The sequence below is a fragment of the Hypanus sabinus genome, chromosome 2 (genome assembly GCF_030144855.1).
Source record: "Hypanus sabinus isolate sHypSab1 chromosome 2, sHypSab1.hap1, whole genome shotgun sequence".
Classification (NCBI taxonomy): domain Eukaryota; kingdom Metazoa; phylum Chordata; class Chondrichthyes; order Myliobatiformes; family Dasyatidae; genus Hypanus; species Hypanus sabinus.
Window position 1 is genome coordinate 132,446,203 of NC_082707.1, and position 20,359 is coordinate 132,466,561.

General features: G+C 42.3%; 1 protein-coding gene across 13 annotated transcripts in view; it reads left to right on the top strand.

Annotated features, from left to right (window-relative positions):
* Positions 1 to 20,359, top strand: part of LOC132383951 (alpha-(1,6)-fucosyltransferase) — an 825,511-nt gene that overhangs the window by 782,735 nt on the left and 22,417 nt on the right. For all 13 annotated transcript variants that reach the window (XM_059955175.1, XM_059955226.1, XM_059955235.1 and 10 more), the window contains 2 exons: positions 2,138 to 2,314; positions 15,281 to 15,431. In XM_059955175.1, coding sequence (XP_059811158.1) covers positions 2,138 to 2,314; positions 15,281 to 15,431 — 328 coding nt within the window. The remainder of the gene's footprint in view (positions 1 to 2,137; positions 2,315 to 15,280; positions 15,432 to 20,359) is intronic.

Consider the following 20,359-nt stretch of genomic DNA (forward strand, 5'->3'; position numbering starts at 1 on the left):
CCATTAATTTATATGGGAAAATTTTTTGAGCATTCCCAGACCCAAAAAATAACCTACCAAAGCATACCAAATAACACATAAAACCTAAAATAACATGAAAATATAGTAAAAGCAGGAATGATATGATAAATACACAGCCTATATAAAGTAGAAATAATGTTTCTACAGTGTAGTTTCACTTACCAGGATTGGGAAGATTTAGCCAAAGCTGATTTGTAGAAAAATATTGGCATGTACACACATGATCACACACCTGCCCGTGCAAGGCTTCACGGTCATGGTAGTCTTTCTCGGGGTAAACACAAGTTTAAGGCGGGCGCCTTTTTTTTGTAAAAGCAAAAATCATTATCGGATTTCTTTTGGTTAGCGAAAACAGGTACTAATTTAAGTCTTTTGTAAAAGCTAAGTGGCATAAAGTGAACTTTTGTAAAGCAGGGGACTCCTAACTGTATGGTTGAATGTTGAGTAGATACTCCCAGGAAAACAACATCAGATAAGGCTCAACCCTATTTGAATCCCCTAGAATTAAAATGCATGAGATGGTGTTTTTAACAGGGTAAATTGTGAAGAGTTTATTGCACTGTTTTGCTTCTTGCTTGCCAAAGTGAGTTCTGCCCTGCACTATTGTTAATAACTTATCAGTTAATAACTCATCAGGGGTGATTGATAAGTTTGTGGCCTAAGGTAGAAGGAGATGAGTTATTAACTTCAAACTTTCTGCATAATCACTCAAAGAGTTAACCTGCATGTGCATGTAAAAAGAGCTGTATAACTCATCTCCTTTTACCTTAGGCCACGAACATATCAAGCACCCATCTGTGGACACTTTCTGGAGGTCCAAGATCCGTATGCTCCACAACCGCTGGACTAAGTGTGCACATGTAGAAGGGGGCTATGTTGAAAAATTAATGTGCTAGGTTTTCTAAAATTGACACCTTCTACCTTAGGCCACAAACTTATCAATCATCCCTCATATGTGTCCTTAAAGACTCCAAGTATAATCAGCTTTAAATTCCTGAATATTCCTTGGATGATGCATGGAGAGAGAAACTTAGAGGATGTAGAAGTTCCCTCATAAGAGTAGGGATGGAAGATAGTTGGGAGCGTCGGTGGGGATTGTAGTAGATTCTGGATGATAGCATTAGAGATGGTGAACCATGGTAAGGAAGGAAAGACTTGGTGAAGGAAGGGCAACATGGAATATTTTTGAAATTCCAACAGAAGAGTAGGAAGTGATATTGCCACAACTGTTGACATTGAATATGGAGATAAAGAGCTGGGGGTTCTGAGTAGGAATGGAATAAGTAATGCTTCATATTTCACCAAGAGGTGGGCAAAAATGAGACGCATTGGTCTTAGCAAGATAAAGTAACTCATTAGCTCAGCAGAAGTTGTTCACTTGAAAACCAATTTTTCCAGAAAGAAGGACAGAGACTGGCATTCACTTCAATCTACAGTATGCTCAGTGCCAGAGTGTGCTGCCTTTATTTCCAGTAAACTTGGAATAAATCCCATAATGCTCAATAATCAAAAATATTTTTGTTTAAAATGATGGCATGGTAAGTACACTATTTAAGGAAGGTTTTCTCCCTGCAAACAAATTTAAGATAATGTTTATTTGATGATTTTTTTCAGCTACTAAAATTCTATCCTAAAACTAAAGGTTTCATTTTGAGCATGTCTCCAGATTCAGCTAGTTTTGTTGGTAATATTTTATTTATCTCCACTGAAAACTGTGATGTAATTTAATGGATTTAATATACGACTTTTAATACTGATTATATAATAGGGTCTTCATTGTTAAACTACCTCATTTGATAAGTACCTTTTGATATTTTGCAAATCACAACAATGTCTTTATTTGAACAGCTCTGCAAGTTGTCATCTCCTCATGATGGTTAGTAATACTTGTATGACATTTTTAAAAATGTATTTTCCCCTTTGTCATATAAATCCATAATTTGTCTGATGGAATGGTTTTGCTGAATGCCAGAGGATTTTTATTTTGTCATCTATTGATCATTTATAAAATCTTAAAGCCCAAGCTGTGCAGATTGAACAGTTTATGAATGAATTTGACTGAGCTGAACTTGCAAAAGGGGCAGTACTAATGCTCTCCTCTCTCGATCCTCACAAGTGTTCATGTACGACGCACGGATAAAGTTGGAACAGAAGCAGCTTATCATCCTATTGAGGAATACATGGCACATGTAGAGGAACACTACAAGTTTCTTGCTCGCAAGACAGTGGTTGACAAAAAAAGAGTTTACCTTGCCACAGATGATCCTAACTTACTTCAGGAGGCTAAGTCAAAGTAAGTATCTCTCAAGTTTTTGAGGTGGGGCTGGAGTGGAAGGGAAAGAGAAAATAATGCCAATTCAGGCACAGTAAAACTTACTGAAGGAAGTTGTGAAGTTCATGGAAATCAATGCACTTTGAATATCTCAATTGCCTGAAGTCTCAGATGTGTCTGAAAAAAACGGAAGATTTCAATGAAATTATTTCTTAATGGCAACAGTGAAAATGTAATACAGTCGGCCCTCCTTATCCACGGATTCCACATGCGCGGATTCAACCAACCGTGGATTGGGAAAACCCAGAAGTTCTCTCTCCTGCACTCATTATTTGAGCATGTGCAGACTATTTTCTCTTGTCATAATTCCCTAAACAATACAGTATAACAACTATTTACATAGCACTTACATTGTATTAGGTTTTATAAGTAATCTAGAAATGACTTAAAAGTACAGGCAGTCCCCGGGTTATGAATGAGTTCCGTTCCTGAGTCCATCTTTAAGTCGGATTTGAAGTCAGAACAGGTACATCCGGTATTATTTAGCGTCAGTTAATCAAACATTTTTCTTAGTATATAATACATATTTTACCTTTCTATGCATATAACACACTTAAGAAACATACATATTTCAATAATTAAACCACTGCATTGCTTAGTAATAATTGTAGCTTTCATCGGGGCAGGGCCTTTCACATGCTCCATTAAAATTGTTCCGATCGTTGACCAACTGCAGCCTAAAGCTTTTCCAATGACCGATGGCATTTCACCTCTTTCCAATCACTTTATTACTTCCACCTTATTTTCAATCGCAATCGTGATTATTTTCGTGAACAGAAACACTGCGGATTCAGAGCTGCATGAGACATGTTAAATAAAGTCCGGGGTTCCGCTGGGTCCTAAAGGCCATGGCACTGAGACAGGTTAAATAAGGGTCTTGAGCATCCACATTTTTTGGTATCCGCGGGGGGTCTCGGAACCAATCCCCCACAGATAAGGAGGGCCGACTGGACTATATTTGCATCTCTTCACTATATTTGCCAGAAACCAGGAAGTTATTTTTTTTTTTGCTTTCATCCTTAGCACGTGACTCAAATGATACTGAAATGTAATGAGCCAAATTGTGTTGTCTGGCAGCTGCTGGTTCTGCAGAGAACCCGAGATTTCAGCTATTTACAGCGCAATTCAGGGCAGATTGAAACAACTAGGAGATTAAATACTGATGCACCTCTCCTTGCTCTCCTGCTGGCTCCAACATTGGATCTAAAGCTGCATTGCTTTCAGTAACCTTCACAACTTCCTTCAGTACATTTTACTATACCTGTACTGGCCATTACAGAAGCATTATTTTCTCTTTTTCTCCTCCGTTCCATTGAGAATTATGCATCCCACACTCTGACATCCATCTAGGACAGCTGGTCTAAAGTAAAGTGGGGTTACTCACCCTATGGTGGGTGGGAGGAGAGAAATATACATTCAGTTAAATGTTTAGGTTTCATAATTTATTTTACTTCAAAAAATATTTAAATGTTAACATAGTATTTTCTTGTTTTTAGTTATATTTATTTTTCTTTCAGACTTGTTAAATCTATTTGTATAGTATCTAAATATCCATTACTGAAAGAGGCGTTTGAGACATTTGAAAATAGTTTTAATAGGTGCTGCTCCAAAGGCTCTCAGTGGGACACTGCCTGAAGCCAACTTGCCTCTTCTCTTTGAGCTTTTCAATGCTGAAGTGCATTTAATTTAAACCCCTGCTTTTGGAAAAGAGACATGCAAATTAAGGCAGGTGAAAAGTTGGATTCCATTGGATCCAATCCCATTATTCCCCATGCAAATTACCCTGTGCCCTCATCACCACGGCAGCTCCGGGTCTGCTTTTGCACCTTCTGTGAAATTAGGTGACGAGTTGAAAAGCTTGAGGGCAAGTGATAGGGGATGGAAATAGAGGAGAAAATAATCTGCAGAGACACTGCAGTGGAGATGTTTGCAGGAAACTAGAAACAGATTTAATAAAAAATCTTGAGTCAGTTATTGCAAGCGATTAAAAACTGAACCAGTGATAATACATGTATTAAATTGAGGATGCAAAGCATGTTAAAGTTACTGAATTGCGCTCCATACAGTAAACACAATATTAGAGTTCTGGGATTTGCAGGTACAGGAGCCTGAAGACACACTGAACATGATAGGAACAGCTTCTTCCCCTCTTCCACTAGATTTCTGAATAGACATTGAATCCATGTTTCCCCTCACAATGTTTCCCCTTTTTTGCTGTGTTTTTGCACTTGTTTTTTAATTTAAATTTTTAATATATTTTTTTCTTTTTCTAGTTTTTATTATTATGTATTGCACTGTGTTGCTACTGCAAAACAGAAATTTCATGACATATGCCAGTGATATTAAATCTGATTCTTATACTAATTCTGGAAATGATGAATAAGAAAGGGATGGCCATGTTAATGGGATTATATTATAGCCTACCCAATAATCACTGGGATTTAGAGGAGCAAATCTGTAGATAGATCACAGTGTATTTGAAGAAACAGAAGTTTATAATAGTACGAGATTTTAGCTTTCCATATATTGTCAGGGATTCCACCTATATAGCCTTATTCGATTATCTGTCCTAACTGATCACTACCATGACATTCTCCTTAACTAGTAATGTCGTCCCTCCCACTCTATCACGTATAAAACAATAGAATCCCAGAACACTGAGCTACCAGTATTGCCCCTCCTGGAACCAAATCTCACTAAGGCTACAATGTCATTATTCCACATGCTGATCCATGCTCTAAGCTCATCTGCCTTTCCTACAATACTATTTGCATTGAAATATATGCAACTCAGAACACTAGTCCCACCATGTTCAACTTTTGAAATTTTGACTTTTTTTATGTTAGCCTACCAGTACCTTTTCCCACAACCACTTCATTATTTGCTCTGGCACTCTGGTTCTCATCCTCCTGCAACTCTAGTTTAAACCATTAACAAACCTTCCCATTGGATGTTAGTTCCCCTCCAGTTCAGTTGCAAACCATTCCATCTTTACAGGTCCCACATTCCCTGGAGGAGAGCCCAATGATCCAAAAATCTCTCCCTCTTGGATCATCTCCTTAGTCATGTGTTAAACTGTATTATCTTCCTATTTCTGACCACACCTGCACAGGTAGCAATTCTGAGATCACAACCCTGGAGGTCCTGTGTTTTAACTTTGCACCTTATTCCCTGAACTCACTTTACAGGACTTTGTCACCCTCCTACCCATGCCATTGGTACCAACATGGACCATAACTTCTGATTGCTCACCTTCCCACTTAAGAATGCTATGGACTCAATCCAAGATGTCTCAGTCCCTGGTATCCAGGAGGCAACGGACCATCTTATTCTCATCCTATCACCATACCCAACTCCTCAACCCACTTCCCTTCTGAGTCACAGAGCCAAACTTAGTGCCAGAGACTTGAGTTCTCTGTAGTATTTTATCAGTATATGTAGTATCAAAGAAAGCTTGCTGCACAATACCTGCCCAATTAAGTGGCAGCTCAGAATAAAACCCGTTCCTGCAGTGTATTATTCAATTTTCCACTAGCCCTCTCCTTTAGACAATCAATCTGGTGCCAAATCAATGAATATTGGAGCAGTGGAGCATAGATAATAAAACCAGGCAAAGGCATTTTCGCTTTATCTCTTACCATTGATAATGAGGTAATTTATTAAGTCTTGACTAGCATCAACCTTGAGAGTAAAATGAATGGGAACAGTGCTGTAGAGATTTTCTTCCATATAATTGGAAGTTTTTAATGTTATTCATCGAAATAGGTATTCTCATTGATACAGAGAATCTTATTGAAGCTACCATTTAAAATAGAAAAAGATTTCCATTGTAAGGTACTCTAACATGTCACAAATTGGGAAGTGGAATTACTAGTAATTAATTAGCTTTAAAGTGCAGATATTATTGCAAATAAAAGAACAATAAGGGAATAACATTCAGTTGTTTGCTACCTGTGGATTTACAGGTGGAATAATAGTGCCCACTGACATTTCAAAATGGCATTGACAGCCGAACAACATGGCTGACTAAACCAAGGGCACACATTATTCTGCTCTCTTTTTTTGCTCTATATTCCAGCATCTGCAGTCTCATGTCTTAATTTTGCATGACTCTGTTATATCAGCATTTTTCATTATGGGATATGGACATATCTGACAATATTTGATTGTACATCCTTGAGAAAGTGGTGGTGAACAACTATATCTTTGAATGGCTGCAATCCAAGAAGGAGCTTTTCAATATGAAGTTCAAATATTCAGATGTCACGTTCTCCTTCGGGTGTAACGAAACGCCGAATTTAACGTCCGGATAAACCACAGTTAATAAGAACCAGATCGCAGTAAGATTAACCATTTACTGTTCACTCTTCACATTAACATATGGTGAAAACTGTTGATAAAACAATACAAGATTGATACAGTATTTGTTCCTTCCTTAATATCACATTTCAAGTGTAAATACTTGCAAAGGTGACTATAACTACATTACACTAAGGTGCAGTATACAGGGAGAGTTTACCTGCTCCATTGACTACTTTAAATACACTTCCATGCAAACTATCCGCGACTCTTTAACTAACGAAAGCATAAACATTATCTACCGTCGTTACCTCTAACAGGATCAGCATTAACATCTTAGTTCAATATATCGATTATCTATTAACTTACAGCGTTGCTCTCACTGTGATTTCTCATGCCTGCAAAACTGCTTGTGCTCAGGTGAGCCTCGTGGAAAGCCCCCACCCTCGCGCTAATTTCAAACCGGTATTTTCCCACAAGACGCGGCGAAACCGGATGTGACGTCATCGCATGCCGATATATTTTACATGCAATGAATACACTTTAAACACTTCTGATTCTAACTAGAAAATACTATTGAATGAATTACTAAGCGAAAATATTATAAACTAAATAACTGTCGTAAAGACAGCACACTCCCCGCTTGACCTTCGTAAGGTCACAATGAGCAGAGTACAAAACTTAGTCTCTTAATCAGTCATTGGGTAGAAGTAGAATAACTTCTGTAACTGGCCTTTGGTAAATTTTCACATCGCCTTGGTCGGTAGTCTTCAATTCGATCTTCCTGACATGTCCATCCTCGCTAGGGAATGTAGCAGTGATTCTGGCCATTGGCCAGCTGTTGCGGGTGATCTGCTTGTCCCTGAGCAGGACTAAGTCTCCAACTTGAAGATTCCTGCGGGGTTCTGTCCACTTACGTCTCTGTTGCAACGAGTGTAGATATTTCTGTCTCCAGCGGGACCAGAACTGATTTGCCAGAGCCTGGACTTGTCTCCATTGCCTTGTGTACAAATTCTTGTCTGAGAAGTCTCCTGGTGGAGGAGGTGCTCCTGCCTTCTGCGTAAGGAGCGTTGATGGCGAAAGTATAAAGGGGTTTTCTGGGTCAGAAGACACAGGTAGGAATGATTGTGCGTTTATAATGGCTGTGACCTCTGCCATTAGGGTGCACAGTACCTCGTGAGCCAATCGGGTGTGTTGCTGCATCTCAGGTTTCCTTTTCCGGGTTTTCCGTAAGGACGTGAACCGTTTGACTGCCTGCTCTTTGTTATCTGGTGAGCGCTGGCATGGTTCTCTGATAGGCAATGGGGCAACCCCATTATTTGCTTCATCTCTGAAGACCTTGGTGTCTTCGGTTTTTAAAGAAATGGTATCTTGAGCTGATTGTGCAAGTTTGTCGTCATACTTCGTTAGAGCGAAGACTGACTGGCCCAGCGACTCGTCGCTTGCCTCGCGCTTGTTAACGCCTTGTTGTGCTTCCTTGATGCACGGGACACTCGGGCAGGGTTGAAAGATTGAATGGCGGCCACTCTCTAGCACATTGGTCTTGAGTGTGTTAACCATCGGTTTGTGTACGTCACCGAGACACACCTCTCCTATCACCACCCAGCCCAGATCCAGACGTTGCGCGAAGGGGGCGTTGAGTGGTCCATTGATCTGCTGCCTAACCTTGTGTACCTGGATAACATCTCTTCCTAATAGCAGGAGTATTTCCGCTTTCGGATCCAGTTCTGGGATGTGTTTGGCGATGTGGTGGAGATGCGGCTGGTGTAGCACCGCACTTGGTGTCGGGATCCCAGCGCGGTTATTCATGATTTCATTGCACTCTAAGAGCGGAGGGAGACAGATGACGACTTTACCATCCAGGGACTCGATCTGGATGCCTTCTGCCTTTCTTCCTTGGGTTTCCATGTTGCCTGAGCAAGTTTTGAGGTAGTATGGGAACCGCTCACTCTCAATGTTGAACAATTTAAAGAACTCTGGACTGACTAGTGAACGATTGCTCTGATCGTCCAGAATCACATAGGCTTTGATGGCCTTGTCTTTGGCTCCTTTAGGGTACACCTTAGTGAGGCAGATCTTGGAACAAGAACGACTTGACTGAGCTTGACCGCAAACTTCTGTACAGTTCGTGCTGACAGCTATTGACCTAGAGTGAGCCTCTCCCTCCCCGCCGTCCTGTTGTGGGGGTGAAGGAGCGCACTCGGTTTGTGGTGACAGGTCGGGATGCATGGCCTCGACGTGATCTGGGCTGCCACATTCCGGACACTTCACGGCGATCGTACACTCTCTGGCGAGGTGAGAGGTTGAGGAATAGCATCTAAAACATATTCTTTTCTCCTTGAGAAGAGCCGTCCTCTCTTCAAGGGGTTTTTCCCTAAACATTCTGCATGCTTTCAGGGGGTGAGGTTTGTTATGCAATGGACAATACTTGCCAGGGTCGTTGTTAGTCGTAAGGGCTTCGGTCTTGAGCACTGACACGGGTTTATCAATGTTGAAAACATTCGAAACGGATCTGCCTGGCTTGGTGTAAATCGAACTGCTTCCTGGACCTACAAGGCTAGGGTCGTTTCGCCTCTTCGCCTCCTTGCACACAAACCTAGTGAGGAGCTCAAAAGGAGGAAATCGACCATCGTGGTCTTCCTTGTACTCTGAGGCAACAGTCAGCCACTTGTCCTGCAGCCCAAATGGAAGTTTGTCCACAATTGGTCTAATCCCGGATGGAGTATCTAGGAATACTAGACCAGCTGAATAGCCATCTTCTTTGGCGCCTTGGATCTCCATGAGTAAATCTCCGAATTCTCTTAACTTAAAGTGATCTTTGGCTGACACCTTAGGAAAGTTTTCCAGACGTCGATATAGCGCCCCTTCAATAATGTCGGGGGACCCATATCTCTCCCAAAGTCTCTCCCACACTTCGCTTAAGGCTAGCTCAGGTTTGTTGATGTACACTGAACGCATGCGTCTCACCTGGTCGCGTGATTCTTTCCCCAGCCATTTCGCCATAAGGTCCAACCTTTGGGTTGCACTGAGCTGGACCCCGTCAATCACGTTGGTGAATGTGGAGAGCCAAGCACGGTAATTTTCGGGTTTATCGTCAAACTGGTACAGTCCCGAAGTGACGAGATCCCGTCGTGCTAAATACTGCAGCGTGGGATCGGCTGCAAGCGGCATGCGGGCTGGAGAAGTACGTTGGCGCCCATATGACTGAGAACGCACGTTTCTCATGGAATTTGCCATCCTGGATTCAACCTCCGCGTCTCTTCGCATCGAACTTTGTAACTTTGGTGTCAAAGTATATCGGTTGTCAGCTCTTTCATTCTTGACTTCATCGCGGGGCCGCGAGGGTAAATTCTCTTCCTCGTAGCTGGGGAAGTTATCGAAAAGGTATGGAGAGGGGAGACGAGCCTGCCTGTCTGCTTGATATTGTACATAGTCGCTCGTGCGTTCCAGTCTGGTCCTTTCCAAAGCAGAGCTTGTTTCGGTCAGATCACGCGACCCTTCAGCTTCTTCTATGTACTCTGCTTCCACCCTGGCAGCTTCTCCTTCTCCTTCTAGCTGCAGCACATGCAACTCTGTCGATATTTTTGTCATTTCCAACTGGGTTTCGGCTTCTCTGGCGGCCCTTTCTTTCTGGATTTCGGCTTCTCTGGCAGCCTCTTCTCTTTGGATTTCGGCTTCTCTGGTGGCCCTTTCTTTCTGGATTTCGGCTTCTCTGGCAGCCTCTTCTCTTTGTCTGGCGGCCCTTTCTTTCTGGATTTCGGCTTCTCTGGCAGCCTCTTCTTTCTGGATTTCGGCTTCTCTGGTGGCCAGTTTCATTTTCAAAACTGCTTCTTGTCTGGCGTAATGCAGTCGCACCTTGGCGGCTTCTGCCTTGGCTCTTGCCTGTGCGGACTTACTTGATGTCGTTCTACTGCCCTTGTCGCTGGGCGCCATCGACTTGATCCCGGATCGAGCTGACATTGCAGCACTTGGAACACCTGATAACGCCCGGGTGGGCTTACTTGATGTCGGTTTACTGCCCTTGTCGCTGGGCGGCGTCGACTTGATGCTGGATTGAGCTGACATTGCAGCACTTGAAACACCTGATAATGCTGCTTTTTCACTGTCACGTTCTCCTTCGGGTGTAACGAAACGCCGAATTTAACGTCCGGATAAACCACAGTTAATAAGAACCAGATCGCAGTAAGATTAACCATTTACTGTTCACTCTTCACATTAACATATGGTGAAAACTGTTGATAAAACAATACAAGATTGATACAGTATTTGTTCCTTCCTTAATATCACATTTCAAGTGTAAATACTTGCAAAGGTGACTATAACTACATTACACTAAGGTGCAGTATACAGGGAGAGTTTACCTGCTCCATTGACTACTTTAAATACACTTCCATGCAAACTATCCGCGACTCTTTAACTAACGAAAGCATAAACATTATCTACCGTCGTTACCTCTAACAGGATCAGCATTAACATCTTAGTTCAATATATCGATTATCTATTAACTTACAGCGTTGCTCTCACTGTGATTTCTCATGCCTGCAAAACTGCTTGTGCTCAGGTGAGCCTCGTGGAAAGCCCCCACCCTCGCGCTAATTTCAAACCGGTATTTTCCCACAAGACGCGGCGAAACCGGATGTGACGTCATCGCATGCCGATATATTTTACATGCAATGAATACACTTTAAACACTTCTAATTCTAACTAGAAAATACTATTGAATGAATTACTAAGCGAAAATATTATAAACTAAATAACTGTCGTAAAGACAGCACATCAGACAAGGCATCAATGAAAGATTAATATCTTTCCAAGTCGGCGTAAGATGGGTTTTAGAAGGATACCTGCAGACAATGGTGTACCCATTTCCTTAGTACCCATGTCATCTTTGATAATGTATGTTGGCAAGTAATTTTGGAATAGCGTACTTGAGTTAAGTATAGATGGGATGAATGTCTGGGTGGTCTGAGGTCAAACCAGAGGTCTGCTTTGCTCCTGGATGGCATTGAGATTTTTGAATATTGTTAAAGCTGCACTTATCTAAGCAGGTGAAAGATAATTCTACCACACTGTTGTCTTGTAGATACTTCCTTCCTATGTCCTATGTGGTTCCTACATTAACTTCATAAACTATCTCAGGACCTAGAAAACTGTAAAAAGTAAAAGGAGATGGTGAAAGGCTTTGGGGATCCAAGAGATATGTTACTGACCTTGTAATTTTCAGTCTCAAACCTACTCCTGGAGCTGGTTCAGTTGAGTTTCAGGTCAACAAGATGTGGAAGAGGAGCAACTGGTGCTACTATTGAATGCAAAGTGTAGGTGGTTGAATTCTGGAAAGATAATTTTTGCCACATACTGTAAGTGTCAGTCAATAGTGCTTGTCTGAATTTTGTTTTGGTTTTTCAGGCATGGACATGGCCATGTAGATTTTGTATTTACAAATGCATGTTAATTGTTGGAATATTTCATCAGTCATTTTCTTTCCCAGAAACTTAACTAAACGGTAACGTGCACAGTTTGTTGAAAATGTCAACTCAGACTTGGAACTGCTTAAAAATGTGGTGATAGCTTAAATTCAGATCACAAAGTACATGGTAAAATTGAAACATAATAAACACAAGAGATTCTGCAGATGCTGGAAATCATGAGCAACACAAGAAGTGCTAGGGAGAAATTAAGGGAAGTTAGAGAAATCAAAGTTCATGCCATCAGGTTGGTGGCTACCCAGACACAATATGAGTTGTTGCTCCTCCAGACTGAGTTTCGACTTATCATGCCAGTAGAGGAGACCATGGACCAACATATCAGAATAGAAATGGGAATGGGAGGTCGAATTGAAATGGGTGGCCACCGGGAAATCTCATCTTTTGTGGTGGATGGAGAGTAGGTGATGGATGAAGCAGTCTCCCAGTCAACTTCAGGTCTCACTAATGTAGAGAAGGCCACACTGGCAGCACCAGATACAGTAGATGTCCCAGATAGACTCATGGGTGAAGTGTCATCTCACCTGAAAGGACTATTTGGAGTACTGAATAATAGTGAGGGATGAGGTTAATGGGGCAAGTGTAGCACTTGTCCCACTTGCAGGAATAAGTGGCAGGAGGGAGATAAGTGGGGAAGGACAAATGGGCAAGGGAGTCACATAGAGACCTATCCCTAAGGACAGCAGGGAGTGGGGGTTGGGGGTGGAGAGAGTGAAGTGTTTAGCAGTAGGATCACAGGTAGATGGTTGAAGTTAAAGAGAATAAGGTGCTACATATGGAGGCTCGTGGGGTGGTAGGTAAGGACAAGGGGAAACCTATCCCTGTTATAGCTGCAGGAGGATGGGGTGAGGACAGACGTGCAGGTAATGGAGGAATTATAGGTGAGAGCAGCATAGGTGGTGGCAGGGAAAGGCTGATTTTTGAAAATGAAGGATATCTCAGATGTTCTAGGACAGAAAGCCTCGTCCTGAGAGCAGATCAGGACTGATGAGCCGAATTATGGTCATGCAACTTCACAGAAGAATTCAACTAGATTATAATTTTCAATCAAACTTGCTATTCTTAATTCCAATTAATCGTATTCCCAGATGCTAGCAATATAACGTTCTAGCAACACACACAACATGCTGGAGGAACTCACCAGGTTAGGCAGCATCTATGGAAAAGTGTGTAAATAATCAGTGCTTTGGGCTGAGACCCTTCATGAGGACTGGAAAAAAAAAGTTGAGTCAGAGTAAGAAGGTGGGGGGAGGGGCGGAAGAAGTACAAGGTGGTAGGTGATAGGTGAAACTGGGAGAAGGGAGTGGTGAAGCAAAGTGCTGGGAAGCTGATAGGTGAAAAAGATAAAGAGCTGGAGAAGGGGAATCTAATAGGAGAGGGTAGAGGACCATGGCAGAAAGGGAAGGGGAGGAGCACCTGAGGGAGGTGACGGCAGGTAGGGAGATAAAGTAAGAGAGGAAAACAGAAACGGGGAATGGTGAAAGGAGGGACAATCACTAAAAGTTCGAGTATTAGGGCTGCTTCCTGCACCCATGGTGAGTTTGTCGACTTCATCAACTTTGCCTCCAACGCCTATCGTGTACTCAAACTCACCTGGTCCATTTCTAATACTTCCCTCCCCTTCCTTGATCTTTCTGACTATCTCTGAAGACAGTTTATCTACTGATACCTTTTCAGACCCACTGATTCTCACAGCTACCTGGGCTATACCTTTTCCCACCTTGTCACTTGTAAAAATGCCATCCCCTTCTCTCAGCTCCTCCATCTTTGCCGCATCTACTCTCAGAACTTTTCATTCCAGAACTAATGAGATGTTCTCCTTCTTCAAAGGAAGGGGTTTTCTTTCGTCCAACGTCAACACTGTTCTCACCCGCATCTCTTCATTTTCGTGCATGTCTACCTTCACCCCATCTTCCTGCCACCCCCCCAGGGATAGGGTTCCTCTTGTCCTGACCTACCACCCTAGTAGCCACCATATCCAGCACATTATTCTCGGTAACTTCCACCATCTTCAACAGGATCCCACCACCAAGCACATCTTCCTCTCCCGCCTGCTTTCTGCTTTCAGCAGGAATTGCTCCCTACATAACTCCCTTGTCCATTTGTCTTTCCCAACTGACCTCCCCCTGGCACTTACCCTTGCAGGTGGAACAAGTGCTCCATCTGCCCCTACACCTCCTCCCTCACTACCATTCAGGGCCCTAAACAGTCCTTCCTGGTGAGGCGACACTTCACCTGTGAGTCTGTTGTGGTCATCTTCTGTATCCGGTGCTCCTGGTGTGGCCTCCCGTATATCGTGGAATCCCAATGTCGACTGGGAGACCACTTTGCCGAGCACCTATGTTTCATCCGCCAGAAAAAGCATGATCTACTGGTGGCCACCCACTTCAGTTCTACTTCCCACTCCCATTCCAACATGTCAGCCCACGGCCTCCTCTACTGCCGCAATGAGGCCACACTCGGATTGGAGGAACGGCATCTGAAATCCCGTCTGGATAGCCTCTAACTTGGTGGCATGAGCATTGATTTCTCGAACTTCTGGTAATTGCCCTTCACTGTTCACATGAGAATAAGTGATCATGGTGCTGCTGGTAGTGAATTGCTGACTTTATAACCCTTTGCTCACACCCTGGCATTTTTGTTCGATTGGGGGTATTTTTTTTAACCTGCCTCTGCTTGGTTATTGGTTTTAAATCCCACTGAACCCATCAAAGTAACGCCAGCAGCATCTGTGGAAGAGCCACAAATGAGCGTGCTTTTTGTATTACCTTGTAATCTGAGTACATCTTGTATTACCTTGCCTCGTCATTGTGAGCATTCACTTTTGGTGCACTATTGAATTATGGTTTCTTTAAAGTTGTTCATTTGTTTCGGAAGTACTCATCAGAGCTACTTTTGCTAAAATGTAACAAGAAGGATCGGATGATGTCAGCTCACGTTTAATAACTGGTGAGGTAGCAGACAAGTCCATGGTTGGAGTTACACGATGGGGAGGTGGGGGAAGACTAAATAAATTTGAAAGAAAACGATAGCGATTATTACACAATTTTTGAGACATATTTACTGATTTTCTTCATTTGTAATTCTGAATTGTGTTTAAATATTGTGAGAGCCTGCTTTGCTAATTTGTTTTTCTAATCCGCAGATACCCAGATTATGAATTCATCAGTGATAATTCCATCTCATTTTCAGCTGGACTGCATAATCGATACACAGAAAATTCACTGCGAGGTGTCATTCTGGACATCCACTTTCTGTCTCAGGCAGACTTTTTGGTCTGCACCTTCTCATCGCAGGTATGACAGCTAAATAAATTGTCTAATAAAAACAGCAGCCAGTGTGCATTATCACAACAGGTGATCTCTCCGCGCAGCCGAGACTCCTAATATTAAATCATTTCAATAAAGAATGAGAACGATGCTAGCCAGAGATCAAAGAAACAGGAGAAACGTCTTATAAATTATGTATTTCCTTACATCAGCTGGCCTCCTGAAAAATGTAGTTAGGATTTCCCTGGGATAAGAAATGTCTTGTCACTTTCTGGGTCTTGCACAAGATGTACACTTTTGAAGGTACACTTTACAGATAGATTATACATATACCTGGACCTTTAATTCCATATTCCTTTAAGGTGCTTTATGATTATGATAGCATCTTTAAGAGGCCAGGGAATTGGCGATATTCAGGCAGATGGTATTAAATCAAATTGGCATCATTGGTAGTGCAGACACCGTGTGTAGAAAGGACTGTTCCTGTGCAGTACTATTCTATGTTCTCTGTTCGGGACAATCTGGAGTGGTTTCGAGTGTTTGCTCTGTTGCAGGCCCCTGGTCGTGAAACTGTGCCTATATGTGTGCGGGTTAGGTTTGATATTAGAACCTATTTACTAAAGCAAGCTGTTTACATATGTTGTGAAAAGGTTTGCACGGCACAGCAAAAATGGAATTATTTGGACATCTGCCAAGTGATTGTGATAAATTTATCATGTCTGTTATGTGGAGGTGGGTATCACTTTGGTATTTTAAAAAAAATGCTAAAACTTTTTTATTTGGCCATGCTTGGAAATAGCAAGTTCTCATGGCATGCTCCTTACAGAACTTTTGTATGATCAAGCTGTTTTGACCAATTCTCTCTCTGCATTGATGGATGTATATTAATGTAATCAGATGTAATCCTCTGATGCTCTCCTGCTATGTATTTTAAGGTATATTAATATATGTACAGTACCAAGTTTTCCTGAAGTTATGTACCACTGGTGATGTGATTTGAACTGGCACCCTAATTATGTTTGTCCTGTCAAGCAGGAGCTTGTGTGACAGTTAACAGATCACCTGTGCTTATCATTGATGGCAAAGTCACCCATGGAAACGGCTTATGATAGCCATTTCATGATAGTTAATTATGATTTTGCAAATGGTACTCTTGAACCTATAATTGCTTATGATTAAATCTGGTTACTGTTGTGTAACTGGCAGGAGGCTTTGTAAGTGAAAATTAATTTACTCCTGGGATAGCCATCTAGCAGTGAAAGGTAGGAGTCATTGCAATTGTTAATTACTACTGCCTATGCACCACAACTTTGTTCTATGTAGTGAAACAATTAAATGTAGAATGCCCTGTTCTGTTTTGGAGGTGATACAGAGAAAATTAACTGCGCATAGGCATGGGTGCCAAATATTCCTGTCATTTGTTGGCTACTAAAGACCATAGACCATAAGACATAGAAGCAAAATTAAGCTATTTGGCCCATCGTGTCTGCTCCACCATTCAATTCTGGCTGAACCTTTTTTATCTATCTCCTCTTCAACCCCGGTTCCCAGCCTTCTCCCCGTAACCTTTGATGCCATGTCCAATCAAGAACCTATCAATCTCTGCCTTAAATACACGCAACGACCTGGTCTCCACAGCTGCATGTGGCAACAAATTCCACAAATTCACCACCCTTTGTCTAAAGAAATTTCTCCGTATCTCTGTTTTGAAAGGGTGGCCCTCTATCCTGAGGCTATACCCCCTTGTCCTTGATTCTCCCACCATGGGAAACATCCTTTCCACATCCACTCTGTCTAGGCCTTTCAAAATTCGAAAGGTTTCTATGAGATAACCCCTCATCCTGAACTGCAGCGAGTACAGACCCAGAGCTATCAAACATTCCTTGTATGATAACCCTTTCATTCCAGGAATCATCCTTGTGAACCTCCTCTGGGCCTTCAATGCCAGCACATCTTTTCTAAGATGAGAGGCCCAAAACAGTTCACAATACTCAAGGTGAGGCCTCACCAGTGCCTCATAAAGCCTCAACATCACATTTTTGCTCTTATATTCTATACCTCTTGAAATGAATGCTAACATGGCATTTGCCTTCTGATGCACCATCAATAACTCACACTGAGACGTAAGGCGAGATATCGGCTTTTATTGACTGGAAGAAGGAACCAGGAGTGAGTGTCTATCATACTATGTCCTGGAGACTGAGGCCGAGCGTCAGGCCGCAGATCGCCTTTATACAGGGGCCTGTGGGAGGAGCCACAGGAGCAGTCAGCAGGGGCGTGTCCAGACAGGCACATAGTTCACCACACCTTCCTCACCACTGACTCAACCTGCAAGTTTACCTTCAGGGTGTTCTGCACAAGGACTCCTAAGTCCCTCTGCATCTCAATTTCTTGGATTTTCTCCCCATTTAGAAAATGTTTGCAAATTTATATCTACTACCAAAGTGCATGACCATGCATTTTCCAATATTGTAAGCAGCCTCATGTGTGGCACCTTGTCAAAGGCATTCTGAAAGCCCAAATATACAACATCCACTGCATCCATTTATCTATCCTACTTGTAATCTCCTCAAAGAATTCCAACAGGTTTGTCAGGCAGGATTTTCCCTGAAGGAAACTATGCTGACTTTATACTATCTTGTCCTGGGTCACCAAGTTCTCTATCACCTCATCCTTAACAATTGACTCTAACATCTTCCCAACACTGAGGTCAGGCTAACTGGTTTATAATTTCCTTTCTGCTGCCTTTCTCCTTTCTTAAAAACTGATGTGACATTTGCAATTTTCCAGTCCTCTGGCACTATGCCAGAGTCCAATGATTTTTGAAAGATCATTTCTAGTGCCACCACAATCTCCAATGCTACCTCTTTCAGAACCCTAGGGTGTAGTTCCTCTGGTCCAGGTGACTTATGTACCTATAGGTCTTTCAGATTTTTGAGCACCTTCTCTCTTGTAACAGTAACTGCTCCCACTTCTCTTCCTACACGCTACAACATCAGGCATACTGCTAGTGTCCTCCACAGTGAAGTCTGATGCAGAATACTCATTTAGTTCATCAGATATACTGGCTACTTGAAACAGACCATGTTTCAAGCCTTCACTGGTAATGTTCCCCAGCTCTGTCTGTACTCTATTGATGACTGCATTGGTGCTGTTTCATGCACCATGCTAAGCTAATTAATTTTATCAACTTTGCCTCTAACTTCTACCCTGCCCTTAAATTCACTAGGTCCATTTCTGACACATCTCTGTCCTTTCTTGATCTTTGTCTCCATCTCTGGCTTCAAATTGTCTACTAATATCTTTTATAAACCTACTGACTCCAACAGCTATCTTGACTATACTTCCTGCCACCTTGCCTCCTGTAAAAATGCCATTCCCTTTTCTCAATTTCTTTCTCTCTGCAACATTTGTGCCAGGTTAAGGCTTTCCTTTCCAGAATATCAGAAATGATCTTCTTCTTTGAAGACTGGGTTCCCCTTCCTCCACTGCTGATGCTGTCCTCACTTGCACTTCTTCCATCTCACGAGCATCTACCCTCACTTCACCTTCACACTGCCTTTACATGGATAAAGTTCTTTTATCCTCACCTATCAATTATTATGTCTCCGCATCCAGCATGTCATCCTCTGCAATTTCTGCCAGCTTCAACGGGATCTCACTACCAAACACATCTTTACCTCCTCCACCACCTCCATGCTCCACTTTCCACAGGGATTGCTCCTTTTGTGATTTCCCTATCCATTTCTCCCTTCCCACTAATTTTCCTTGTGCCACTTATCCCTGCAAGTGTTAAGTGCTATACCGGCCCATTCATCTCCTTCCTCAGCTCTATTCAATGCTCCAAACAGAACTTCCAAGTGACGAAACACTTCACAGGCAAATCTGTTGGGATCATCTACTGTTTCCAGTGCTCCCAGTATGGCCTCCTCTATATTGGAGAGACCCAACATAGATTGAGGGACTGTATTGTTGAGTACCTTCTCTCCACTTGAAAAACAGCAGGATTTCCCAGTGGCCAACAATTTTAATTTCAGTCCCATTTCCCATTCCAACATGTTGGTCATTGGCCTCCTGTACAGTCACAATGAGGTCACCATCTAGTTGGAGGAACAACATCTCATATTCCATCTGGGTATCCTCTAATCTAATGGCATAAACATTGATTTCTCTAACTTTTGGTAATTTTCCCCCTCCCCCTTCCCTCTTCTTCAAATCCCCACTCTGGCTCCCCTCTTACCTTTTCTCTTCTCTTCACTTGACTATCACTTCACCCTGGTGCTCCCCCCTCCCCTGCTTCACTTTCTCATATGGTCCACTCCTCTCTCCACTCAGAAGTCTTCTTCTCCAGCCCCTTACCTTTTCCACCTATCACCTCCCAGCTTCTTACTTCACCCCACCCCATCCACCTACCTTCTCCTATCACCTTTGAGCTTGTACTCCTTCCCTCCCCCCCTTCATATTCTAGATACTTCCTCTTTCCTTTCCAGTATTGATGAAGCATCTTGGCTGAAACATCAACTATTTATTTATTTCCTTAGATGCTACCAGACTTGCTGAGCTCCTGCACCATTTTGTTTGTGTAGCTAATGCTTGAATAAAGGGGTAAGGAGGAAAGATCATTATTGTCCTGTTGTCATTGGAGTTTAAAAGAATGTGAAGTTATTCTTTTTAAGCTTATTAGATTCTGTGGAGCTATGACTGATTAATTGTTGCAAGATATGTTCCCTGTTGTTGGAGAATTAAGAACCAGGACTTGGTAAGGGAGAATCGTACTTAGAATTGAGATGGCCAAGAATTTTCTCTCAGAGATCTGTAATCTGCTCCAGAGAACTGCACAAGCAGAATTCAGGCTGTGGTAGATTCTAAATTGAAAGAAAAAACAAGGATTATAGTGTTCAGGCAGGAAATTAGAGCCAAGGTCAACAATAAGATCAATTGTAATCCTTTTGAAT